Source organism: Daucus carota, chromosome 9 (assembly GCF_001625215.2).
Source record: "Daucus carota subsp. sativus chromosome 9, DH1 v3.0, whole genome shotgun sequence".
Taxonomy (NCBI): Eukaryota; Viridiplantae; Streptophyta; class Magnoliopsida; order Apiales; family Apiaceae; genus Daucus; species Daucus carota.
Window position 1 is genome coordinate 32,608,622 of NC_030389.2, and position 27,896 is coordinate 32,636,517.

A 27,896-nucleotide genomic window follows, 5' to 3' on the forward strand; every position below is an offset into this window, starting at 1 on the left:
TGACTGCATCAGGATTACTGATAGTCATCATCTCAGGTTTACATTCAACAGTAGCACTGTTGAGCTATTATTCTAACATGAACTTTAAAAATATTTGATTCATACGGATCATAATGATTACTAATGAGTACATCAGTATTGCTGATGAGTTCATCAGGATTACTGATGAGTGCATCAGGATTACTGATAGTAATCATCTCAGGTTTACATTCCACAGTAGAACTGTTGAGCTATGTTCTAACATGAACTTTAAAAATATTTGATACAGGTACAACATAATAAGGAAAAGAAATTGAAGAAAAAGGTGGAAGCAGAGAATGAAGATGAAGAAGTGGAAGAAGAAGAAGAAAAAGATGATGATGAGAAACCAAAAAAGATTTTAATCCGTGCTTATCCATCAACATTTTCAAAAACAATCTCAAGGTTGTCTGAAGCTCAAAGGCAGTGGGTCAAATCTGCTGGGTTTGGTGCACTCCTTCATTTTACTCTTGGTGAGGAACTGCCACACAAGACAATAGTTAATTGCTTATGGTGGTTCGAGCACAATAAATGTGAGTTTGGTCTATTCCCAAATCGGAATCTTAAAATAACAGAGGATGATGTTTTTGACATAATTGGTCTACCCCAAGGGAAATTGGATGTTAAACTTGAAGATTCTAAAGATAAAATCCAAAGCTGGGGCAAACAATTTAAAGAAAGGCAGCCAAGCAGGATCACTGAAAAGATGTTGCGTGAAAAGATTGCAGAGTCTCGTGATGCCGATGAACATTTCAAGCAGAACTTCATGATTCTGATGGCTAACCTTTTCATCAGAACAGATAAAACGTCCTTCGTTTGCCCCAAAATCCTGAGGTTCAGTGGTAATTTTGACAATGCAAGAGACTACAATTGGTGCAAACTTGTGATACAAAATTTGAAAGAGGCTCATGAACAATGGTGGAATGATCCAAAAACACAATACTACACTGGTTGTTTTGTTTTTCTTCTTGTAAGACACCTTGAAACATTTGATACTCTTTTTTTACTATATATGTATAACTTCTGCCATCGTATCTTATGACTTTCTATTTTGTCTGTAGTACTTTTATCTAGCTAGGACAAGCCATCCTGATGTGAGAGTGAAGAAAACATGGCCTGCCTTTGTTGGCTGGAAGAATTCATGCATTGATGACAGAGCAAAGAGGGAGGGTCTTGATAATAATTTTGGTCATGGAGATATTGTAAGTAGATAGTCTATATTCTTTCTACATATAGTCATGAATATAAAAAATGCCAATTATTTATATAATTATGCAGGTTCCAGAATTTGAAACTCCTGATGAAAGCAAACAAAATGATGTGAACTCTGAACAGTACAAGGTATAAAAATAATAAAAAATGAAGATGATTCTATAGTAGAACCACCATATTATATATAACTGTTTTTGATCATGTATCCTTTTTAACTTGAGTTTTTGTTTATTTCCATAAATAAATGAATATAAATGATGTTTTTATTCTATAATACAGGGTGGGAACAGCAACTTCACCACACCTAAAGAAACATTGAAGGGCGTAGGACCCAGTCGGCTGTTTTCTCCACAAGACAATGTTGATGCATCAATATTGTCAATTGAAAGAGATGTTGAACAGAATCACAATAGCACTGAGGTGCTCACAGAGGATGTAAGAAAATTTATTAGAATCAAGTAATTTACTATAGATTCATAACTATGTGCAAGTACTAACATACATTAATGAAACTAGGAGATATCGTCAAGATTACAGCATCATTTATCACAAATGGAAAAGCTGAAGAAAGAATTTGGTGAAACACTTGACAAGGGGAAACAGCTGTTCCCAGAAAGTGATAAAATGAAAGAATATGAACAGAGGTTTGAAGAGATGACAACAGGATGGTGAAAGATTTAAATAATACTTTTACTCCATAACTTTCTGAACATAACTTGTTTAGATAGATTCTTAGAATTCTTTTTTACTCTTTGGCAAAACAGTATTGATAAAGGCTGGGATTTTTTCACATACAATGACTGGAAAACATTTGACATTTTAATGCTCCCGGAAAATGAAAGGGCTTTTAATAAGATGCACGATATAGATGACTTTTTAGATGATTTAAAATTAGGGGGTCAGGTGGTTGATAGTAATATTTACACAAAACATATTACTAGGAATGAGCCAAGCTATGCTGCATATGGACTCAACAATCAGCTGAAAAGGGTACTCAAACCAACTGATCATCAGAAATCTCCATTCAAAATCCGAGCGATTGATCTCAACACACAAAGGTTCAGCAAAGATGAAGAAGAAGTATTTCATATCTGTCAGGATTTTACATATCTGTCAGTATTTCGATCCTGACAGTATTTCATATCTGTCAGTTTACTCATCAAACATGATTCTCTTATAGAATCAAATTTAACATTATCATTATTTTAATAATAAAAGTATTTCACAATAAACAAAAAATTCATGGTCCTACTATTGAATCAAATTAACATCAGTATTTAGTTCTTTAATAGAATCATAATCAAAAATATCATTATTTCATAACATTTTATTAAAAATGTTAGTTCTCTTGTAAGAGCTATGATTATCATTATTTTATTATTACTTGTTTTATGTTTTATTACATCATACAGTATACCATTGGCTTTTATACTTAATCAACAACAATAGATTAAAATAAATTATTCAAAAAGACAACATAACAAAAAAGATTAGATGCAATCAAACATTCATTTTTCATTAATAATAATATATTTAAAAAAGAAGACAGTACATAAAGGAAGCCCTATCTAGCCCTATCAACTAGAAGACTCTTCCTCTGCCTTCTTCTCCTCCTCCTCCTGCTTGTGGAGGATACTGGACATCATCCCCGCGAATCGAATGATCCATTCGCGGCGTCTGATGGCAGCAAGCCTCCTTGCCTCAGCCTCTTCACGGAGGCGCTCCTCATGCAGGTAACAGTTCATAGTGAGAAACTGGACCTCGAGATGTGTCTCGAAGTCCATTTCTTCAACAACCTCATCAGGGAGGCTGAGAACATGGTAGCGAACACCCCAAACAGTGACGCTGAAGCAGCGCTGGCAGATGCGAACGGAACCGTCAGAGAGAGACATTCTCAAAACAAAAAAGGGTTGGAGAAGAAGATGAAAGGTTTTAGAGAAGAAAGGTTTTCTGATATGAGTGTTACAGTAGTGTTACATGCATGCCTTTTATAGAATAGTGTATTAAAGAACTGAAGAGACATTTATTTAAAAGGAGGCGGAACATTTAATCAATACGTACCTATATTATTGGGAAGTAGCATGAATACTGATGCAAGTAATTATGATTCCGTAACAGAAGCAAAATTATGATTTTCATTTTCATCCAACAACCGTTCATATTATCCATGATTTAAATTAGTAATTATAAATAAAACACCTAATTTAATAAAAACCATGTATGATTTTATTTAGTTTTAGAAACTTATCTTTCTTAAAACAAAAAAAAACACAAAAAATTATTAACAATTGCAATAATATTTAAGTTTAAATAATAAAATATATAGTACGAATTAATTATTCTAAAACCCAAACCATAAACCCCAAATGTTAACGATTTTAAATTTATTTATTCCGCCTACGTCTCGGCTTCAGGGCCTTCGGCCCTTCAGCCTCGTCTTAATTAGGGTTTAGGCTCGAGGGAGTAGGGCCGGTAGGCCCTACACCCTCAATCCTAAACCCTAACCGTCGGGCAATTTAATATACAGTACGAATTAATTATTCTAAAACCCAAACCATAAACCCCAAATGTTAACGATTTTAAATTTATTTATTCCGCCTACGTCTCGGCTTCAGGGCCTTCGGCCCTTCAGCCTCGCCTTAATTAGGGTTTAGGCTCGAGGGAGTAGGGCCTACCGGCCCTACACCCTCAATCCTAAACCCTAACCGGCGGGCAATTTAATATACAGTACGAATTAATTATTCTAAAACCCAAACCATAAACCCCAAATGTTAACGATTTTAAATTTATTTATTCCGCCTACGTCTCGGCTTCAGGGCCTTCGGCCCTTCAGCCTCGCCTTAATTAGGGTTTAGGCTCGAGGGAGTAGGGCCTACCGGCCCTACACCCTCAATCCTAAACCCTAACCGCCGGGCAATTTAATATACAGTACGAATTAATTATTCTAAAAACCAAACCATCAACACCAAATGTTAACGATTGTAAATTAATTTTATTAGACTGGTTTCTTGCCTGTAAGACTAAACTTATTTACCAAATGCTAAAAATAATTATTACAAAAAATTCATTAAATAATATTTATTTAAAATTTAAATTTAAGTAATAAATTAAGAATTTCTTTCCCTTAATCAAATAATTCAAAACAAACAAAATTGCGCTAATTTTAAAAAAAACCAAGAAGCGGGAAAACAAAACAGCATTTATCAGAAAGTACAGAACAAACTTAACACACTCTTTCATAACTTCCACTCCACTACACAATCGGCGGTTTTCAAATTCAATTATCCAACTAAGCTTTCTCATCTCTTTCAGATTAACATCTTCAATCTTCAAATTCTACAAAAATCTAAATCACATTTCACTAACTTCATCAAAATGCAGACCTCTCCTTTCATGAACACCAAGTGTTCGATAAAAGGGTACGAGTTTGCCCCAAACAATTTCTGTGCTCCTTTAGAGAAATCTGTGTTTCCTGATGATTTTCATATCATTATAGACTTTTTGACTTGTAGTCCAATTTATTACGCATTGACTCAACCTACTAAGGTTACTTTCAAAAGTGTAATGCAAATTTGGAGCACTTTAAAGTTTATAAATGGAGGCCAAGCAGAGAAATCAAAATTGATGTTCAATTACAATGGCAAGGAGTATGTCATCACACCGGAGGTGGTGGAGGAAGCACTGCATCTTCCAAAATTAGAAGAAAAAACTCCAGAATATATTACAGCTGATGTGCTTATTGCGTTTTTGAAATTACTGGGATATAATGGTGATCCTGACAGGATTGGAGTACTGCAGAGATCTCGCCTGAAGAAGCAATGGAACTTGTACTTTGATTGTATCACTAGATGCTTCTTGAACAAGGTTTCAAACTTTGATGCTATTCCATCAGGATCACTTGAAATTGGGTATTCTCTTATCTACAACACTGTGTTTGATTATGGAAATTTCATCCTTAACTTGATAGGTACTAGAAAAGAGGATAAGCTTAAGTATATCTGTTATGTTAGGTTTTTACAGTTGATTTTCAATCATATGTGCCCCTCTGCTGATTTTCCTGATGACGAATTAGTACCTATTAGTAAGATTTCAGAAACAGGGATTAAAGCCATAATAAATGGTGATAAGAAAAATAATTTAGAAGGTGAATGTTTCATTCCTAAAGAAGTGTGGCAATTTCTTAGCACAAACATGGCAGAAAAATATAATTTGGTTACTACTAGTGTTCCATCATCAACTACTGATATGGCACTAGACAGTTCACCCATTCGTCAAAGCCCAAAGAGAAAAATCAAGGACATCTCCAAACAGAAATCAAAAGTAAAAAAAAAAGAAGGTTGTGGCATCAGGAATGGCATCAGATAATAAAAAAAAAGAGATGGACTCAAGAGATACACAAATGCAGAAACCTCCTAGAAAAAGGAAGCTTAGAATTCTGGATGTTGATTCAGATCGTGATGAAAGCACACCTCCTTCAGTGAATATCAGCAATACAGAAACGATTGATCCTGCAAATTCTGGGAAAAAGGCAGAGACCAATGTGTATAAGAGGAAAAGACTTGTGAAGTGCTCAAACTACGTTCCTACATTACAATTCAATGAACTTGTTGAGGAAAAAGTCAATCCCCTTCCTGAACTTGATGAAATGATGATTCAAGACATGAACAAGACAACTGAAATTGCTAACACTGAAGAACGGATTATGACGCAAGAGGTTTCAACTCAATTACAGCAAGCAGCTGGAAATTTGGATATGGTCATTTATCAACCTCTAATCAGTGTGAACCCTATTCATGAAGTTCCTGTAGAGAAAAATCTTCAAAGTAAGAATTTAAATATCAAGCATGATTTTCATTAAATGGTTTATTATATAGAATGGATAATTTTATATGATTCAATGCATACTCTTTTTGCCAAACCGTTATTAGTATCAAATTTTATATGTATTTATAGATTTTTTCATATGATTCTATAGTATAATCATCTCATTAAGATAATTTCATTCTATGTCAGTTCCTGATGAGAATATTCATCAGGAACTGGTAACAGCTCATCACTTTTGGAGAATAAAAATTTATATACAATTTATAGATTCTGTAATAGAAGCATTCATATAAAGAATTTTGATTCTATCATATGATCATATAATATAATCACCTAATTAAGATAATTTCATTCTATGTCAGCTCCTGATGAGAATAATCATCAGCAACTGTTAACAGCTCATCAGTATTGGAGAATACAAATCTATAAACAAATTATAGATTCTGTAATAGAAGCATTCATATACAGAATTTTATTTCTATCATATGATTCTATAATATAATCATCTAATTAAGATAATTCCATTTTATGTCAGTTCCTGATGAGATTAATCATCAGGAATTGTTAACATCTCATCAGTATTGTAGAATACAAATTTAAAAAAAATTTATAGATTCTGTAATAGAAGCATTCATATACAGAATTTTGATTCTATCATATGACTCTATAATATAATCATCTAATTAAGATAATTTCACTCTGTCAGTTCCTGATGAGAGTAATCATCAGGAACTGTTAACAGCTCATCAGTATTGGAGAATAAAAATTTAAATACAATTTATAGATTCTGTAATAGAAGCATTCATATACAGAATTATGATTGTATTATATGATTCTATAACATAATCATCTCATTAACATAATTTCATTCTATGTCAGTTCCTGATGAAGCTACAACTACAACAAAAACGGACAAAAATGACAAGGGAAAAAATCCTATTGTCGAAGATGAAGATGTCCATGACAATTCTGATTCCTCTGAAGATGAGTCTGACCCAGAGTTGGCTGAAGTTCTTAGAATTTCAAGGAAAAGTATTTCTGGAAGCAGCAACAAATTTATGCAAGAGCAAATATCTTTTGACAGCTCAGACTTAAAGAAAAAAATGGAAGCAACAACAATACTACACCAAGGTCTTAGGTCTGAGCTCAAAGATTTGCATACTGTAACAGATAAGCTTCAAGAAAATATCAAATCTTCAGAAAACACTTTCGCAACAAAAAGTGAGATGAGCACTTTGTCGATGAGAGTAGATAGTCTTGAATCAAAGTTCACAGATATTACAGGGAAACTTGATGAAATTCCTCAATTGCTCAAAGGCAAGAAGGTAGTTACTCCAGAGGGCATTGAAAAGCGTGATTCAGGAGTTCAAACTGAAAAGGAAATAAACACTGATGCTGCTGAACCAGTTTGTTGGGATTTAATCCCATGGTCTTATCAACATAATGGTGATCAAGCAATTGATAAAGACGAGGGGGAACATGAGAAGCTTATGGAAAATGATGAAAATGTCCAGAAAGGTACTAATCATTCCTTTAATTCTGACTTGTATTTTTGTGATAAGTTGTAGAAGATATATGCGTGTGTATGTGTTTTATAGGTTTGGTATGATTCTACATGCATATATGTTTTTAAGATTTAATTATTTTCATAATTTAGATTCTATATACAAATTATCTAATCAATTTGATTTATGTGTGTTATTTAAAAGTTTAGATTGTGAATCATATATTTTAAAATTATGGTTCCAAGGTAGAGGCATTAATGTTCTTTTGTGAAATAATTTATGTATGAAATTAATGTTTTTTTTTGTTTTAAAATTAATGTTCAGTAATGCAATCAAAATTTGTGTAGTTGTGCTTCTACAATAGATGAATATGTATATCATGCCTTTATTAAAAATTGATATTGAGGTTAACGTAGTTTGTGTATAAATTCAAGGTACTAATGATGATGACAAGATAATTTATAATACTGAAGAGGCCGCCAATTATTTTCAAAAATTCAAAACCAATGATGGAGAAGAAGTCTTGCTGTATGCAAACAGTGAGAAGGCTCTGAATATAAATGAACAAAGAGCAACAACTGTTGCTATGGCTGAAGATAATCCAGACATGAGTGAGGAAGAATACAGGATACTTCAACAAGAAAGGTATAATGAATTGCAAGCTGGAGAAGGTCAGACCGTCAGAAGGATTCAGGAAGAGGGAAAGGGAGAGGGAGAGGAAGAGGAAGAGGTCAGAAACAAATCAAACAAAATGATTCAAATGAGGAACCAGTTTGTTTGGATTTAATCAGTTATCAAAAAAATGATGATCAAAAAATTGATAAAGACGAGGGGGAAAATGAGAAGGTTCTCCTCAAAGGTACTAATTATTCCTTGAATTTTGACTTGTATTTTTGTGAAAAGTTGTATAAGATATATGCGTATGTATGTGTTTTATTGGTTTGGTATGATTCTACATGCATATATGTTTTTAAGACTGAATTTTTTTTCATAATATAGATTCTATATACAAATTATCTAATCAATTTGATTTATGTGTGTTATTTAAAAGTTTAGGGTGTTAATCATATTCTTTAAAATTATGGTTCCAGGGTAGAAGCATTAATGTTCTTTTGTGATATAATTTTTGTCTGAAATTAATGCTTTTTTTTTTTAAATTAATGTTCTGTAATGCAATCAAAATTTGTGTAGTTGTGCTTCTACGATAGATGCATATGTATATCATGCCTTTATTAAAAATTGATGTTGAGGTTAACGTAGTTTGTGTATAAATTCAAGGTACTAACGATGATTACAAGATAATTGATAATGCTGAAGAGGCCGCCAAGTATTTTCAGAAATTCAAAACTAATGATGGAGAAGAAGTCTTGCTGTATGCAAACAGTGAGAAGGCTTTAAATATAAATGAACAAAGAGCAACAATTATTGCTATAGCTGAAGATAATGCAGACTTGACTGAGGAAGAATATAGGAGACTTCAAGAAGAAAGGTATAAAGAATTGAAAGCTGGAGAAGGTCAGGAGGACTCAGGGAGAGGTAAAGGGAGAGGAAGAGGAAGAGGAAGAGGAAGAGGAAAAGGAAGAGGAAGAGGTCAGAAACAGATCGAAGAAAATGAATCAAATGAGGAAACAAGTACTACAATAAAGATCGCAACTCAAGAAAATCCAATTCCTTCAACATCAATTCCAATTCCAAAAGTTGTTCAATATAATGATGCCTTAGAAGTTGCAATTGATGAAGAAGAACAGAATAAATTGATTAGAAATAGAAAATCAAAAGATTCAAAACAGGTAAACCATAATATTTAAATTCTTGATGAGTTGACAGTTACTAATGGACATATCAATCTAGAATATATTCCTGATGCTAATAATATGTTATTCATTGCACTTGGCGTACAGCAAAATGCTTCTCTTCAAAATCCTGATATGAACTCAGATCCTAAGAAGACAATTTCTAAAGATATTTTGAATGCTGGTGAAGAAATTGTCCCTGAAATTGTTCCTCATGCTGAAACTGAATTAGGCAATGATCCTAAAATTCAGGTAAATCCAATTATTCATTTTACTTTCAAATAGCAGATGGTTATTGACTATAATGAATCAATGCTGATTTGTAAAAAATTATGATTCTGTGTTAGAGTCATTTGGAAAACATTCCATTCCTTTAAGTAATGATACATGAATATCTTCTAGAATCATATTTAGCATCATCAGTATTTCCTTTCCTGACAGTATTTGGATACTGACTGTGTTTCACAGCTATCAAATTAAGATCATCAGTATTTTGATCTTGGCAGTATTTTATATATGCATTTAACTCTTAAGACATGATTCTCTTATAGAACTAGATTGAAATCATCAGTATTTAACTCTTAAGACATAATTCTCTTATTAAATCAAATTGACATCATCAGTATTTTCAGTCCTGACATTATTTCACTCAATCCTGACATTATTTAACTCTTAATACATAATTCTCTTATATAATCAAATTGAAATCATCAGTATTTCCAATCCTGACAGTACTTCACTCAATCCTCACAGTATTTCACTCTTAAGACATGATTCTCTTATAGAATGAAATTGACATCAACAGTATTTCCAATCCTGACAGTATTCCTGATACTAATAATATGTTGTTCATTGCACTTGGCGTACAGCAAAATGCTTCTCTTCAAAATCCTGAAATAACCTCAGATCCTGAAAAGCCAATTTCTAAAGATATTTTGGATGCTGGTGAAGAAATTGTCCATGAAAATGTTCCTCATGCTGAAACTGAGTTGGGCAATGATCCTGAAATTCAGGTAAAATACAATTATTAAAACTTGGCACGTTTAATGACAACTTATTTGCTAATGATTTGGTAACTGATTTAATTCCCAAAAATATTTCTGATGCTGAAACTGTTTTAGTAATTGGACTTGTCATACAGGCAAAAACTGTCAAAGTAATTGAAGATGTGACTTCAGTTGCTCACTACAAAGTTACTGACGCGGTACAACAAAATGTTAAAGATTCTGGGAATATTCATGGTGTTATTAAGGATGCTGACTACATGAAAAGTATTGAGACCATAGTGGCTTATGTATATCTAGAAAGCTATTATGAAGACGATGATGTAGAAGTGAAAAAAGTTGACAAACGAGAAAGAGAAATTCAAAGAAAGGTTCGGGCGAATGAAAATTTTTATCTGCGTAAAGTGTTGAACTCAAATCGCAAGATCTGGGATGATCCTTCTAGGCTGAAATCTGACCTCCCAATGAGTCACTGCCCCAGAGCAGAAAAGATAATAAAAGATAGAAGGCGTAGAAACAGAGAAATGAATAATGACAGCATGGCTCAGAGAAAAATAAACTTCATCTCTGGAGGAATGATGACTGAAATGCCTTCTATTAAAGGAGCAACCTCAAAGATTAGAATTTCTGACTTAAAATTGATTAGTCATTCCACAAAAGCTGGACTTGGTTCTCATTTAATTCAATATGAGAATGCAATCTACATTGATCCATGTCCCCTTACAGATAGTCCTGATGAGAAGTTAACTGCAGAACATCTTGAGAAAATTGAAAGTGTAGCCATTGTTGAGGATCACTGGGATACAAAGGACATAAAGCAGAAAATGATATATTTTCTACATGATAATACAACCAGGGTGCTGCCAATTGAAGATCTCTTAATCAAGTCCAATAAGGAGCTAAAGTTTGTACAGTATTTACTAAGAGTGACAAATGAAACAACAGCCCTATGGTCTAGGATGATCCTGAATACTATAAGAAGAAGAATGGTGGATGGAGATGGATCTTATACTGGTGAATACACTCCAAGTTATACTGATTACTCGCTGAAAGAAGTCCCTATGCAAAAGAAGAGTGCAAAGGTTTCGGATTCAGAAGGTTCAAAATATATTCATCTTAATCCAAGAGGGACAATGCCTACCTATATCAGTTTTGATGAAAACAAGTTTCAATTCAGTACAAACACAACCATCAGAGCAGCTCTATTTCAAATAGATGATGATGATGAAGAACAGAAAATCTTGAAAGACAAACTGATCAAATATCTGAAATCAAGGGAGGATAAACGTCTTGCAAGATTTCTAAGTGAAAGCAATGTTTTTCAAGTTGTAAATGAACAAAGAACAGAAGATCTATAAATCATTCTTTGTCTCCATCTGTAAGTATTATTTTTCATCATTAATTTTTGCATCAGTAATTATCATTGTTAATTTGTGCATCTTGGTCCCTTGATAGAAGCAATAAAATAAAATCATATATTTGTACTTGTTCATACTTAACCATATTCATAATAAAAGATATTTTGAAAAATAAAACATAAAAATAGACATATAAAGTCTGATTCTATAACATAACCAAATATTGCCAGTTTTTTTTTAATAAATGTAGTTGATTCCACTTTAGAAGCAAAAAAATTAAATAAAATAATATTCTATATTATTCATGTGTTTCATCAGTATTTGATTACTACATCAGTATTTTATAATTCATATACTATGATGCAACTATAGAGTCAATTGGAAATCACTGTCTCTAGAATAGTTTTTTGTGCATCAGGAATAGATACATCAGTATTTCTCATCAGTATTTTTCATCAGTATTACAACATGACAAGTCAACTGACTCTACATTAGAATCAAAAAATCAACTCCAACACAATGATACTTGAAAAATCAATACACAAAATTAATCTAATAAAAAAAATACTGATTATATCAAAAATATTAAAAATCTTCACATTCTGAATCGCCAAACAACAATATTTCTTCATCACAAAATACTAACAACACAAAACATATCTACATTTTGAGAGTAACTACTAACTATACATACTAACTAGTCATATTTTGAGAGTAGAAGCTAGGACTAAGAGATACTTGTTTATTAGGAATAGTTGGAATCTGCTGATTAACAAGGAGTTTCTTCGGACAGTTGCGTGAATCATGATACCCAAGAGTATGACAAAATTTACATGTCCTGGTTGGTCTTTTCTTCCCATCACGACTTAACTCTGCACCACCAACAATTCTTTTACGACATCCTTTGTTGTTACTTGGCAGTGGTGGAAGTACATTACTTGAACCTGAAGGCCTCACACCAAAAATCTCTTCCAGCATATCATCTTTTGTTGCCGGACGTTTATCAAATTTCTCTTCAACTCTAATCCTCAAGCACTTCATCTCATCCAACAAATACTCTAAACCTTTCAGGTTATTGCAAACATTATCAACACAAGCTTGATACTCTGTCCATATCCTCATTGCAATTTCTCTACTGATATGCCCATCAGTAGCACATTCGCTTTCATCAGTAAACTTCAATTTGCAAAATCTCTCTGCATTCCTCATCCAACGCTTACATATGAACTGATGTGGGATTTTATTAACACCCCACAAACTCAAACAATAGAAACAATGACGACACAGATAGCCTACTCTGGTAAACAGCTTGCAGGAACAGCTAATATCATATGTTGACAAACAAAATTCAACCTCAAACAACTTACCATTCAAGCTCTTATCACAAAGTAAATATTTATTCACGCCATCAGTAACAATTGGTTGCCCACCAAGACTGATATGAAAGCAACTGGCTTTTATTTGTTTTTGAACCTTATAAAACATACTTCGAGTATAAAGGCAAGCTGCATGCTTTTCAATAGCCTTCTCAGTAATAGATTGTGGAATACAATTCTTGTCAGTGGTGTTCAATTTGTTTTGGTCATGAATTTGTTTGTCAATAGCACTCTCATAACACAAGTAGAACTCTGAAAGAGTATCCCCTTTTTGGACGAAATGATTAAAGTAGAAATTACTGCTCTCTGACCTTGAGGTTGTTCTCAATAAGGCTCCCATTGGCTTGTCCGCAAAGAAAGCAGGAATCCATGATTCCCTCATTGCATATATCTCTTTCAACCAGACATGTTCACTTAATCCAAATTCCTTAAGCACATCATCCCAACCTTTTTCAAACTCAGGAACAGTCAAATGTGAGGACCAAACAAACTTATTGAGTTTTTCCATAAATCCCGTTTCTGCACAGAACACAGGACCAACCTACATTCACAATATCAAAAACAACTGATAAGGGACCATGCAGAGAATTAATCATAAATAACAAAAAATTAACTTAAAATAATACAATATATGATTCTGAAGTGGAATTTTTTCCTAAAACATTTTCATACAAATATGTAATAAGAGAAATCAATAAATTCTACAATAGAATCAAGGATGATTATACCTTGGCAGGGAACTTTTGCATTATATGCCACATACAATAACGATGAATAGAATGTGGGAATGTGTTAGCAATTGCAACTTTCATCCCAAGACACTGATTAGTTATTATACATTTTGGTGGACGGGCAAATGCTTGAAGAAACATCTCACAAGCCCACGTGAAATTTGTTGCATCCTCATGATTTAGTAATGCAGAAGCAAAAGTAACACTCTTCCAATGATTATCTACTCCAATAAAAGGCACGAATACCATTCCATACCTTTCACACCAAAAAAATTGTAAAATTAGATAACAATGAAATTATTCAAAAAACTCATAATTTGCAAAATAAAATTAAACTGCATATCAAACTTACTTATTGGTACGGTATGTTGCATCAAAAGATACAACATCACCAAAAACTTCATAACTCCTACGTCCTTGAATATCAGCCCAAAAAAGACGGGTAAGATGACCGTTTGAATCCGTCTGATATTCGAAAAAAAATCCTCCATCTGATACGTCCCTTTTGTTTTGAAACTTCTGTATCAGCATATCAGAATCATGTTTGCCAATATATAATTTTATATCTCTCATCCAGTTTTGAAAATCAACAGCGGTTGCCCCAACTTCAGAGTAGGATCCTGATATCGACTTGAACAAATTGTGAGCTCTATACGAGCCTATGTTTGATTTCGCAGCATCTAGAACAAATCGGCGCTGAAATGAAGTCATAGATCGATTACAAAGTAGAAATTCTTTTCCTGATGGCGATGCTAGACGATGGTTGTGACCTTCGATAAATGACGAAATAACATACGCATTGAAACCATTGTACTTGAGAATAATTTTTGCTCGACAGTCACATCTCTTTGTCACCGTCTTCCTCCTCTTGACTTGCAGTTGAACACTATTTGATGCATGAGATGATTCTGAATTAACATCAACATCCTTTGTCATGGATGTATCGTGATGCCCTCCTTTAGAACAAATTATGTACTTGGTAACTATAATACCATTCCTGACTTTTTGTGTTGATTTACGAACCTCAAATCCACCATCTCTGCCATAATCAGTATAGAACTTAAAAGCCGACTCAATGTCTTTAAACAGTTGACCAGGATATGGTTTAAGTTTGTCATCAGAAACTTTAGGATTCCACACTTTAGAGCTTCTACTAATTGACTCATCAAAACCTTCTAAGCAATCCTCAACAAAATCATGAACAGTAGTATCACAAACATTATCAACAACATCAATACAAACAGAATTGCCTGCAAAAATAATAAAAAAATATGTCATCATATAACATTCTAACATATACAGAATTTTGAATATATCATATGATTCTATAATATAATAATCTCATTAATATAATTTCATTCTATGTCAAATCCTGATGAGAATAATCATCAGGACCTGATAACAACTCATCAGTATTGAAGAATAAAAATATATATTCAATTTATAGATTCTATAATAGAAGCATTCATATACAAAATTTTGATTGTATTATATGATTCTATAACATAATCATCTCATTAACATAATTTTATTCTATATCATTTCCTGATGAGAATAATCATCAGGAACTGGTAACAACTCATCAGTATCTACAAACAACAACAATATTAAACATCAAAAAATGAATACAAAAAGTATAAATTTGAAAGTTCCTAGCTGTTTCTTACAATAATCATCAGTATCTCATATAATCTCATCAACATTATCTATCAGCAACAACACACACGGATAATTCGGAAAAGCTTATATGATTCTACAGCGGCAACAAAATTTAATAACAAAATCTTATTCGATTCTATAGTAGCACCATAAAAATCAAATTTTTATCTTCAAAAACTTATTTCAGTATTATTTATGCATAAAGTAGATCTATTGATTCAAACCTGATGATGATTGAATGTCAGCAACTTCGCGAAAATTAGCTTGATTTGAGGAAAACTGAGCTTGATTCGAGCAAAACACAGTTTGATTTGACGAAATCTCCATATCCGATAGCTTCAATCCACTGACAAGGACGAAGTTAGAGAAACAACCGACGATTCAGCGCGAGGATGAAGAGAGATAGTATAAGAGATAGAAAGAAAGCGAGATGGAGAGCAGCGATCGAAATCGCGCGAGATCAGAAATCGCGCGAGATAGAGAGAGAGAGAGAGAGAGATGAAATAACGGCAAATAACGAAAATAACGGACAGAGCGAGAGAGAGAAAGAGTCAGTTTCCTAATTGAACATTGTTTATGAACAGCCGTTAGATTTGATTTAGATCTAACGGTCCAGATTAATGGAGGGGGTTCTCCACAAGACTCCATATAAGATGGTTCTCCATAGAACAAAGGCCTATATATATATATATATATATATATATATATATATATATATATATATATATATATATATATATATATATATATATATATATATATATAATGTAAGTATACTTTATATGAGTTTTAAAATGCATGTCAAAAAGTAACGTAAAGAATCTGGTGGGACGGAGGGAGTACAAATTATATACAATTTATGTTTTTTTGTGTTTTCTAACTTTTCTTATTAGAGATGTTCGAGATTGATTATATTCAACAATAATATTAGAATATTTGTTTTTATTCGACAAAATTTGTTTCGTTTTGAATTAAGAAAAATAATCATAAATATGAAAGTAGATTTCAGTTGATTTATAGGATAAGATTATGTTTCTTTGTGATTTAACGATACTTAGTTATCTTGTATATGATTCGACGGATCATAATTATTGATTGTAATGATATCATACACCAAATTATGTTCCTCGCAAGTATATAATTTGGCTAGTTTGATATTAGTTTGTCTAGAAATGTGAATCAGAGATTCTATAAAATCATTACTTATGGTTCTAGTATTGTTTATACAGTCCACTGTAACAACAACAAATGCAGGCAAACATTCATACTAATGCAGGCATGCAGCAGGTATCTTTAGTTCTGAGTTATTAGCCAAAACGGATTTCTAATGAGCATCTAAGGAAAACACGTTTAACTATTTTTTTGAACTATGCTAATTGATCTTCTATACTAGTTGATTTTTAACCAGACCATGCACTGAAATGGCCAGCCAAATTGACAACTGGATCGGACCTTGCTACATAATATATCTCGATATCCTGTTATGGCCTTAAAACTATGATTGCGTTCATTTGGATGGAAATGAATAAGGAGAGAATGGTATGAATAATATATCTCGATATCCTGTTATGGCCTTAGTTTGTTATGTTCTATCCAAGCGAACGCAACTTGTACATTCTGATATGGCTACTCTTAGGATTACATTTTAACATCAGTACTCTTAAGATTTAACGTGACTACTCTTAAGATTACATCAGTCAGTTATAGCAACCATGTCTCTGTCGATTCTGACCAGTACCCCAGTACAGTGTTTAAAGCACAGCTTCGGATCAAAATGTGGAGATGTACTCTCTACACTGGACCTCTGGACCAAAAGTAAAGAATAACTCGTACAACGTATTAGCAATCCGCCGCTTTAGTCCAATCATCAATCATGTACTCTCAACACTGGACCTCTGGACCAAAACTAAAAAGATTGAACTCTGAGACTCAAGAGGCTTTAAGCCAAGGCCAAAACTGTGGTAGAATGTATTAATAACTTGAAAGGCACAAATCGTCTTGCTAAATGCTACTCTGTTACACATGGTTTCCACATAAAGTTCGGCCTATAGTTTACAGAAGATGAAATGGCATTTAATCTAATTTCGCTTTTCACCAACTGATATTTGCTATTGAATTCCCTGCCGCTTTTTTTTTTTTTTTTTTTTTTAGGAACTTATGTTCCAAGGGGTTTGGTCATCATAAAATGTTGTACATCACACATACTTAATCAACAAATCTAGATCCTTATACTGTCCATAACTCGTAATTACCTCATGCATGTTTCGGTAGAAATTCTTTATATTATATATATCAGCTTTCTCCTGATCTCTCTGCTTGCACAACTCAATTCTCTTATCCATAGATTTAACACCCACGAAAGCATAATCATCGATGATGCCTTCACAGATAATAATAAGTAACATCTCGAGTTCTGCAAGACTGAAGTATGTCAAGCCAGGCTACCAGTTTCTTGCGAACCACTTTGTTGCCTGGATCTCTGTTCCAATCTTGGTTATTCTATTTATTCAAGTACTTAGCAGGGGTAATCTTGAGATACTGGCCCTTTTGAACTCTTCTCACTATGGTCACGTCCAAATATTGTTCTCTTCCTTTCTGGTCATCTCCTTGTCAACCCTATACAATAAGTCCAAGCGGCGAACAATTTACCTAGTCGATTTTGCATGTTACAAAGCGCCAGCTGAGCTCCGTGTTACGTTTGATGCTTTCATTGAACATTCAAAGATTATATTGAAGTCAGAACCCAAAAGTCTCGAATTTCAACTGAAAGTTTTAGAGAGGGCAGGCCTCGGTGAAGATACTTGTTTGCCATCTGCATTACATCTACTCCCACCAGATCCCACGCTGGAAGCTTGCAGGGAAGAAGCTGAGATGGTTATTTTCTCAGCTATGGACTCATTATTCCTGAAGTCTGGACTCAGTCCCAAGGACATAGACATACTTGTCGTAAACTGCAGTTTTTGCCTTTCAATTCCATCACTATCGTCCATGGTGATCAATAAGTACCAAATGAAGGACAGTGTAAAGAGCTTCAACATTTTGGGAATGGGCTGCAGTGCTAGCCTGATATCAGTAAGTTTAGTGCGTGACCTTCTACAAGTTCATCCAAGTTACAATGCTGTTGTGGTGAGTGCAGAACTCATGACGACAATTTTTTACCAAGGGAAAGAAAGATCGATGCTTGTTCCAAATTGTTTGTTCCGGATGGGTGGTGCAGCCATTCTTTTATCAACCAGAAGGACTTTTTGCAATATCAGGGCCAAGTACCGTCTTCTCCACCTAGTTCGGACTCACACAGCTGATGATGACACGTCCTATAACTGTGTTCAGTTAAAAGAAGATCTGGAGGGAAATTTAGGGGCGTGGCTGTCAAAAGAGCTAATGGCCGTAGCTGGAAAGGGCTTAAAACTGAATTTGACAGCCCTTGGTCCTCTTGTTCTTCCTCCATCCGAAAAAATACTTTACTTTATGAATTTTATTGCGAGAAAGATATCTAGCAGTAGGTGGAGACCTTATATACCAAAGTTCAAACAAGCATTTGAGCACTTCTGCATCCATGCAGGAGGGCGTGCCGTGATTGATGGGGTGCAGGATAGCTTGCAGCTGTCAGTGGAGCAAGTGGAGGCCTCAAGGTCGACACTGCATCGCTTTGGCAACACGTCGTCATCATCATTATGGTACGAGATGAGCTATATAGAGGCCAAGGGAAGGATGAAGAAAGGTGATAGAATCTTGCAAATATCATTTGGGAGCGGGTACAAGTGTAACAGCGCTGTGTGGGAATGCGCTGAAACTGTCAAAATCCCAACTGGTGACCCATGGAGGGATTGCATTCATAAGTATCCGGCATGTGTTCCTCAGCTGATAAAATCTGCAGATCAATAATATGTAGATTTGACAATTAATTAAAGTACAGAAGAACTTGTATGAATATTCGTACATTCTACTCCAGTACTAAATATATAACCACGGTATTATGTTATTATGAACAATAAATAGAAATAAAACCCCAATAAAGCTAATTAACCAGATATTCAGATTCTGAGCCTCTTCTTATTACAACTTATGCACAACTTACCAAGTAGCTTAGCTTTACATAAACAACTCGCAACCTAAGTAGCCATGACTTTGCTCACTGCGTCAGTGTGTGTTGAATCTCTGCGCATTATGTTTAATGCTTCAACATTAATGTTTATTATTCTTATACTTGTTATTTGTCGTCTGCAGCCATATTTAGAAATCCAGAACAGTGAGGCAAATGTAATATTAGCTTGTATCATTTTGTCGCATAAGTTTATAAATAATACGGTATTGCATAACTGGTATAACAAGGGGTATGACGTAAAAAATACTCGATAAATGTACTTAACGGGTACCATATTTGAAAAAGTCCCTAAATATGCCTTACTGATAAGATATTACTACAGAACTCTAAACTAACACCACCTTAAGCATCAGACTATGATAGATGAACCCCAACAGATGAAAAGGACTCCACAAAGCACTTTTAAAACTTACACGCCTGTTCAGTCTTGGGTATCCAGTCCCCTTTGAAAAAATTAAGGTCACGAAAGCATAGCTAAGATCAACTCTGTACGTACGTATCAAAAACAGTCCACCAAGTGCCAAATGCGCTGCTGCATATATATTGTTACAACCATAACTTTTCAATCTCAGTGGCAATCTCTGATATGTGTGATTTCCCTTCAGTGACGTTGTTTGCTGTCTGACAATATAAATCAAAGTGAAACAAATGCTATATTAGCACTGTTTTTGAACACTGTGGATAGATTGAACACATTCCACGTTCAAATTAAATTAACCTCATGCTCCTCCCGTGAATCTATCCACAGTGTTCACACACCCTCCATTCTCTCCTTGCAAATCTAAACTAGAAGAGATAAATCCCGGCATCTTACATATATGTTTGTTCCATCCTCCTACTCATGTCATGTCCTTCAGAAATGTCCTAGAAAAGTTACCTTTCATATTCTTCGCTCCTCTCTCTTTCATCCTTCTGTATCACCCCTCTAATTTTCCGCACATTTGTCATTCTTTCCACCAGATTAGGCAGTTTGAAATGAATAAATGATAATGACTCTTCTATCACATTGAGGGAGTTCGGCAGATCAGTCCCAAAATTCCAGCCAAAGAAACCAAACTAGTGAAATAGTTAGGTTTTTCAGTAGATAGTATCTTCTTACAGATATAAGGTGCATCTACAGCTATTAATTGCTAGTTCTGCATCAGGACCATACAGATAAAGATTAACATTAGATAGTTAGCGCATACGTGTACTGGCTAGATTGAACTATTGACACAAAAATATCAACAGAAAACATTTAGCAGTGAACTTTCTAGTTGACTGTCAACAAGACGAAACGAGCTCACAACAATCCTGTATTACTGTCCTTCGCATGTTGAGTTATGAGTGTACTGCACTGGACCGTTACAACAGTCCAACCAACAAAGTGTGCATTGAGATATGTATGAGCTTCATTTACTAGACTTATCTACCAACATTAATTACCATGCTCGCAAGCCTTTATAGTCTGAAAGATCTTGTAGCCACACTGCACTGCTATCAAGTACACGATTCTTCAACTTTACAAAATGTCTCAAGTACACGATTCTTCAACTTCTGTATTGCCAAAGTACGCGAAATTAGGATTTCAGTATCTTGTGAACCACTTCCTTACCATAATACTCATAACTATTATATCTACTCTATTTATCAAAGTACTTAGATTCGGCCCCCATGGAATTCTGTCCATATGGAATCCTCTTCAGTTAGATCTGATCAAAGTACAGTGTACCTTCTTTGTTGTCATCTTCGTATTGACACTCTATTTCATGTCCAAGCCTCGTCCAGTGTACCTCGTTGAATTTGCCTGTTTTAAGCAGCCTCCCCACTGTCGTCTTAGTTCTGCAGCCTTCATTGAACACTCAAAAATCAATATGAGCTTAGATCCTAAAGGTGTCCATTTTCTGCGTAGAGTCTTGGAACGGTCCGGCCTAGGTGAAGAGACATATTTGCCAGAATCATTGCATTATATCCCACCACAGCTTACATTAACAGCTGCAAGAGAAGAAGCCGAGATGGTTATTTTCTCAGCAATGGATTCATTACTTGAGAAGACTGGGATTAATCCTGAACACATAGATGTACTAGTCGTAAACTGCAGCGGTTGTGCGCCTACACCAACACTATCAGACATGGTGATCAATAAGTATAAGATGAGACATGATGTTAAGAGCTTCAATCTATCTGGCATGGGCTGCAGTGCTAGTGTAATAGCCGTTGATTTGGTTCGTCGCCTCTTTCAAGCTCATGCTAATATCAATGCCGTTATTGTGAGTGTGGAAATCCTGACTCCAAACTATTATGGAGGGAAAGAAAAAGCTATGCTTGTCCCTTACTGTTTGTTCCGTATGGGAAGTACAGCCATCCTACTATCAAACAGAAAATCTTTTCGCCATAGAGCCAAGTACAGTCTCCTCCACACAGTCCGAACCCACAAAGGCGCTGATGATAAGGCTTACGGATGTGCTGTTCAACAAGAAGATTTGGAGGGGAATTTAGGGGTGCTGCTGTCAAAAGAGCTAATGATGATTGCCGGAGAAGCATTGAAGTTAAATATGACAACCCTTGCTCGGCTTGTTCTTCCTGCATCTGAACAACTCATCTTTGCTATAAACTTCATTGGTCGGAAAATCTTTAGCCTCAAGTGGAAGCCCTATATTCCAGACTTCAAACTGGCATTTGAGCACTTCTGTATACATGCTGGAGGACGCGCTGTAATTGACGAGCTGCAGAACAGTCTGCAACTCTCCACAGAGAACGTCGAGGCCTCGAGGATGACACTACACCGGTTTGGAAACACATCATCAACGTCATTGTGGTACGAGCTTAGCTACATCGAGTCCAAGGGACGGATGAAAAAGGGCGACAGGGTTTGGCAAATAGCTTTCGGGAGTGGGTTTAAGTGCAACAGTGCTGTGTGGAGATGCAACAAAACTGTCGAAACACCGATAGATGGACCATGGCGTGATTGCATCCAGAACTACCCTGTTCATGTTCCTCAGGTGGTAAAACTGGGCTGATAGTATTTCAACCTCCCTAACTATAAGCTAAATAAAAGCATGTCTTATTCTGCAGTGTCCTAGCTCTAAAACTTATGTAGCAAGCTCTTTATGTTTGTATTGATTGTACTGACTTAAGTCATCTCTTGTTAGAGAATAAATAGATGAATAACAAAATATCAGGAAATGTGTCAGTGCATAATTTTAAGCAGCAGCACTTAGCTCGGAACATCAAAGATCAAGCTGCACAAGGGTTCCGGGGTACAAGTGAGAAGAGGGGAGCCGGCATGTTGCAAGGATCAACGAAATTTACTACGCATTTTATATCAAACTGTCCATCATTCTCGCCAAAAAATTTCAAGCAGACTATCCGATATCCATGGGAACTTATTTTAGCCACTAGAATCACTAAAATCTTGAAAAATATGTAACAGAAAACTTAATGAAATCCTAATTAGCAGATTGGTGAGTCACATGGATAATAAGAAAGAACTAGAATTGAAGATTATAAAGAAATATAAAAAAATTGTAGCAAACACATAATCAATTGGTTAATTTTTTCATTACTAATTTTCAAAATTTAACGTAATGATATCTAGTAATTATAGCGACTTAAATGAGTTCCGTAAAAATCACATAGTCACTATAGTTTTTATTACAATGATGGGCACTTTGATATAATACCCAATTTACTGCTTACTTCTGAATATATTTAAATTAATATATACATTTTTTTGAATGTGTTTTTAGAACAATGTTGCCTGTACCAATGTAACGGCTACGACTGGAACAAGTTGAACTTGAGTACACATTAAGCCTGAATAAGGTTTAGATTCTTAAACTGGGCAAAGCTTGATAACATTATAATTCTGCTTGAAGTTTTGGGAACATGTTCGACTATACAGAACAGACAAGAAGCGATAAGTAGGTTTGTGAGGTTGCTCGACTTGGATTTGATATGAAATGCAATTGTACTGCTTAGACAAATACATTGCAATTGCATGACATTCATTCGAAATGTGTCGATTAACACCACAGCTACCATCAACATCACTACAGGATCTAGTTTTGGACTTCTGGTATAGTACAGGAACGATGTCTAGACTACTTTTTGTGGGTTCTGAAGACACCTAGATAATGCAAAACAAACAGTAGGAAACAGATAGCTAATTGCATTATATTAGGATCAGCGACGGGTAGAGCCTCGGCTGTCATACACTCCCCAAGATCCACCACCATAGACATCACCATATGCACCACTTGCGTACCTTGTGTCACCACCAGCATACCTTGTGTCAGGGCTTCCATTCAATATTCCATAACCTCCAGCACCTTGCAAGATTTGCCAGAGATTTGAGACAAGGGCAAAAAAATAGAAAATGACCTTACCCCTAGCAAACAAACAAGAGAGAAAAAGTGTAGGGGCAGGAACTGACCTCTACCTCTCCGATCTAAACTCAGTTGCTCAGCTCGCAGCTTCTCCACCTCCCGAGCCATAGTAATAAGGTTTTTCTCCATTAACTGCTTTTGTTCCGATTGCTCTTCATTTGCTTTCTTCTCGAATTCAATAGCTCTCCTACAAGAGTTGTGGTAATATCAGGGAAGCAGAATAGTAAGATAAAAGCACACTAGTACAGATTTTATTTTGCTATGGTCCTACAACAGGTAGCAACTCCCTTGCAAAATTAAAGAGCATGACTCATAGAAACTTTTCCAGAGGGCTACAATTTTAAAGTACAACTTCCAACCTGGCCTCGGTTAGTTCTTTACGCATTCCATCAATGTCATTCCTCATAGCAGATATCTGTTGATTCTCAGATGTAACTCTAGTAATGTCCTCTGTGAGATGTTGAACTTGTGTAACCATATCTCGTCGAACAGAGTTTAATTTCTGAGCTTCAGCTCTCAACTGCACCACCTCTGCCCTCAGTGGCTCGATATCGCGAAGCTCACTTTCTAGCTTTAATCCTCTTTCAATTAAGTCCTTGGTTTTAGCATCTTTTTCAGCATGTAGTTTATGTATCACCTGACCTAATCTATGCATCTCATCATTGACTGCAGCCAAATCCCTTTGCAGGATAATGTTTTCATCCATGACATGCCTATTTTCTGAAAGAAGTCTTTGAATATCTCTATGTTGGTATTCGATTTCCTCCTCCAGAGCAGCAGGGTGAGGTGGTAGGGGTCCTGGTCCCCGATGCATGAGAACTCGTGGATCATCACGAGGACCTCGATAGGGTTCAGGGTGCCGAGGCATTCGGTATCTCCCTTCCATACTTCAAACACTGCAGTGAGGCCAATGAGCAAAAGCGTAATTGGTCTACATCTCAGGATAGGAATGTGGGATATGCCAACATAGACATTATCCTGTACTTTTAAACATTACTGCATCTATATGTTAACACTACCAACATATTTTAATGTAGTACTAGACACACATATATTCAGGTCACATAAATTCTTCATAGCCATTAGCCACATCAAATTTAATTCTAGAATGAGACTAATGAACTCTTCATCAAATAAAGTTTGACAGGATGCAGATATTGAAATAGGGGCAGTATTAACTAGGGGTAGGAAACTGATTAGTCGGGGTTTTAATAATGTCATGCATTACATCAGGAAAAAGATTTACTTGCATAAGCCCATAAGGTAGCAGGTAGTGTTTCTACAGCCTCGCTGAGACTCATCTTCTTGGTGGCTGGTGCTAGTCACTATATAAGAAGAACCATGCCATGTACATGTTTCTCACAACAGATGCCCTTCAAAGTAAAAAAGGAAGGGCATCGTTGAAGGCAACGATGCAGGATGAAATGGCCTGCTCTATTAGTGTTTTCTCCCTACTTCTAGGGTGATGCTCATACCTGCATGTAGGCATCCAACTCAACCAGGGTGTCGATATTAGATCTCGCCTCTCGCCTTCCGGTCATAAAAACGTTGCAGGTGCACTATTCTTTGGCGAAAATTGTAACTCGCTATCAGTAGGAAAGCTAATACTGCTGCATGAAGATCCTAAACTGTTTTTCTTACACCTAAAGTTAAATTATGAAATTAATATGTAAGGCTTAATCATCTTTTGGCCCTTAAAGTTTATGACTGTGTAGTGTGTACCCATCAAGCCCTAAAGTTTAAACCCGTACCTTTTAGCCCCCAAGGTACGGGATATATACCTATTGACTCTTATACCAGACCCGTATTATGGTATATATCGGAGGGACAAAAGAGATAATTGATTTTTTCTTTCCAAAACAAAAAAAAATGTGACAACAAGGAATAAAAAAGACAATAAACTTTGGTTTAGAGGGAAATCATGAAGGCAGTTGTCTTTTTTGTCCCACCGATATATACCGTTATACATCTTTATTGCGGTATAAGGATCAAAAGGAATATATCTCGTACCTTGAGGGATCAAGACACGGTCATAAACTTTAAGGGCCAAACGATCATTAAGCCCATATGTAACAAGTAAAACATATTTGCTAGCAATTCTTTTTACGAGAAAAAGAAAGATCAAAGGGCCTTGATATTCCGATTATTTAATTAAATGATTGCAAGAATCTCTACTACATGCCTTACATCCGTTGGCTTGAAGTCCTAAGATCCACATTTTAGGAAGATGGCGACATCCTTCGTCACATCCCCGACCTTCAGGTAGAAATTTTACCCAACTAATAGCATTTAAATGGACATGTTTGCACTGCACAACTATTGTAGCAAATACAAACAACCAAGTGGAGAAAAACAAGAATGGCAAGAAGGATCCTATGAGTAGCCTCGTGCTCGAAAAGATCACATCGAATGGCTCAATCATTGATTTCTCCTCCTCCTTGAGATCTTGACTTCTGCTCTTCAATTAATTTTCATGTCAGAACAACTACAGAGCCACCCCCATTTTTCAGCCAAACCTTAACTAATGAGAGCCGAGGAAATTATAATCAAAAGCCAACTTACACTAGAATACTAATTCAGCAGCTTCATTGCATTATGCATACAGCAGCTTCATTAAGCAATTCCGATAACATTCCTAATAAACTTTTGAACAAGCAAGGTGCAACAATTAAACACCGATGATAAAAATAAATTCTCTAACAAACACCACCACCAAACTACCTAACACTTTCACGTGTGACCCTGTACCACATTGTATATAACGACATACAAATCAAATTGAGCACACACATAAGCCGCTTTGACATATCTCTAGCTCTAAAGCAGCCATCTTATTTGATCATAGCAGGATCTCAGTCTTTCTTCACAAAACCAAATGTACAAACACTGTGTCCATGTGCTTAATTCCTCAAATAAAAATACACTGAACTTCAATCTCATCATCCATACATGAGCTAGTGTTAAAGAAGCCATAATCTAAAAACACAACACTTGCACTCTTCAAAATACTTTTGTTCTCAATGCTACCCAAAATTCTCGACTAGTCCTAGTGATCCTTAAACAGACATATGTAAGTGTTGATACTCATATCCCCTAATCATCTATCCCTATTAGCTACCGATATCCAGGGTTCATCAGTTCGACTCTCGTAAGAAGAATGTGACCATTGATAAAAAAAAAAAGTCTCGGCAAATATCCCCGGAAGCAAATTTTAACAATTGCCATAAGCACAATAACCAAAAAATACCAACAATCATCACAAGACTCCATTCAATCACATCAAGAAAATAAAAATTGCATCTTTCTCTTATCAATCACATAGAATCTGACAATATAAACTAAAGTACCATGCAAAATTAAAAACCCATCAAGAAAAAACCACAATGAGATAACCCAAAGACCAATTATACCAAAAAAATAAGAATTTATATTTTGTGGCACTGTCAAAAGTCACTAAATACTCATACACAGCTATATCTACATGCATATAAACTTGAGAGAACATAAAAATATATCTTTTGAGCAGGATAATTGAGAAACCTGTAAGAAATTGAAGAGCTTACCAGCACAAAGATTAAATTCTGGTGAGCTAAAGAACCCTAACTCGCAGAGTAAATAACAGACACTAGAACTGGGTGTTGTACCCGGGTCGACAACCTAATGGAGCGTGTTTGGGTAAATCCGGCAAAACTTTAAATAGTACTCCCTCCGTCCGTACCCGCTCACTGTTTGCACGCATTTTGAGACTACAATAAAGTATAGTTACATAATGTTTTTTTTAAAAAAAATTTAACAAAAATTTAAACATCAAATTTTTATTCAGAATAAGAAAATTTTAAAAAAATATTGTGGAACTATACTTTATAGAAGGCTTAAAAAACGTGACAAAAAGTAACATATACAATCCATTGAGACAGAAGGAGTAGTTGAAAACGAAAATTTTA

The 27,896-nt window shown here is 35.1% G+C and overlaps 4 protein-coding genes across 6 annotated transcripts; 2 read left to right on the forward strand and 2 right to left on the reverse strand.

The window, feature by feature from the left end:
- Positions 1–12,407: 12,407 nt before the first annotated feature.
- On the reverse strand, positions 12,408–13,962 carry LOC135149625 (protein FAR1-RELATED SEQUENCE 5-like). The gene is made up of 2 exons (XM_064085383.1): positions 13,819–13,962; positions 12,408–13,631 (listed from the first exon to the last, which is right to left on the reverse strand). The coding sequence occupies exons 1-2, from the start codon at positions 13,960–13,962 to the stop codon at positions 12,408–12,410; spliced, it is 1,368 nt and encodes a 455-aa protein (XP_063941453.1).
- Positions 13,963–17,619: 3,657 nt separating this feature from the next.
- LOC108202963 (3-ketoacyl-CoA synthase 5) lies at positions 17,620–19,504 on the forward strand. The gene has a single exon (XM_017371609.2). It carries the CDS (start codon positions 17,854–17,856, stop codon positions 19,363–19,365), a length of 1,512 nt encoding a protein of 503 aa, XP_017227098.1. The 5' UTR covers positions 17,620–17,853; the 3' UTR covers positions 19,366–19,504.
- Positions 19,505–21,037: 1,533 nt separating this feature from the next.
- Positions 21,038–23,102, forward strand: LOC108202964 (3-ketoacyl-CoA synthase 6). The gene has a single exon (XM_017371611.2). The coding sequence runs from the start codon at positions 21,094–21,096 to the stop codon at positions 22,582–22,584; it is 1,491 nt and encodes a 496-aa protein (XP_017227100.1). The 5' UTR covers positions 21,038–21,093; the 3' UTR covers positions 22,585–23,102.
- A 386-nt stretch (positions 23,103–23,488) lies between these two features.
- On the reverse strand, positions 23,489–27,667 carry LOC108202965 (protein FLX-like 3). 3 transcript variants are annotated; one of them, XM_064084689.1, is made up of 4 exons: positions 27,516–27,667; positions 24,312–24,848; positions 24,006–24,139; positions 23,489–23,895 (listed from the first exon to the last, which is right to left on the reverse strand). In XM_064084689.1, exons 2-4 carry the CDS (start codon positions 24,836–24,838, stop codon positions 23,750–23,752), a joined length of 807 nt encoding a protein of 268 aa, XP_063940759.1. In that variant the 5' UTR covers positions 24,839–24,848; positions 27,516–27,667; the 3' UTR covers positions 23,489–23,749. The 3 variants fall into 3 exon arrangements, with proteins under 3 accessions (XP_063940759.1, XP_063940757.1, XP_063940758.1); XM_064084687.1 differs by having other exon boundaries at positions 24,000–24,139; XM_064084688.1 differs by having other exon boundaries at positions 24,000–24,139; positions 27,493–27,632.
- Between the last annotated feature and the right edge of the window lie 229 nt (positions 27,668–27,896).

Bases quoted from the DNA above. Each gene is read 5' to 3' on its own strand.
- LOC108202963 (XM_017371609.2), top strand. From the start codon at position 17,854: ATGATGCCTTCACAGATAATAATAAGTAACATCTCGAGTTCTGCAAGA.
- LOC108202964 (XM_017371611.2), top strand. From the start codon at position 21,094: ATGTCTCAAGTACACGATTCTTCAACTTCTGTATTGCCAAAGTACGCG.
- LOC135149625 (XM_064085383.1), bottom strand. From the start codon at position 13,962: ATGTTTCTTCAAGCATTTGCCCGTCCACCAAAATGTATAATAACTAAT. The intron at 13,632-13,818 runs GTATAATCATCC...TTGTGAATGTAG, and splicing joins TGCAAAAGTTCCCTGCCAAG to GTTGGTCCTGTGTTCTGTGC.
- LOC108202965 (XM_064084687.1), bottom strand. From the start codon at position 24,838: ATGGAAGGGAGATACCGAATGCCTCGGCACCCTGAACCCTATCGAGGT. The intron at 24,140-24,311 runs GTTGGAAGTTGT...CAACTCTTGTAG, and splicing joins AAAGAACTAACCGAGGCCAG to GAGAGCTATTGAATTCGAGA. The intron at 23,896-23,999 runs GTCAGTTCCTGC...AAATCTTGCAAG, and splicing joins TTTAGATCGGAGAGGTAGAG to GTGCTGGAGGTTATGGAATA.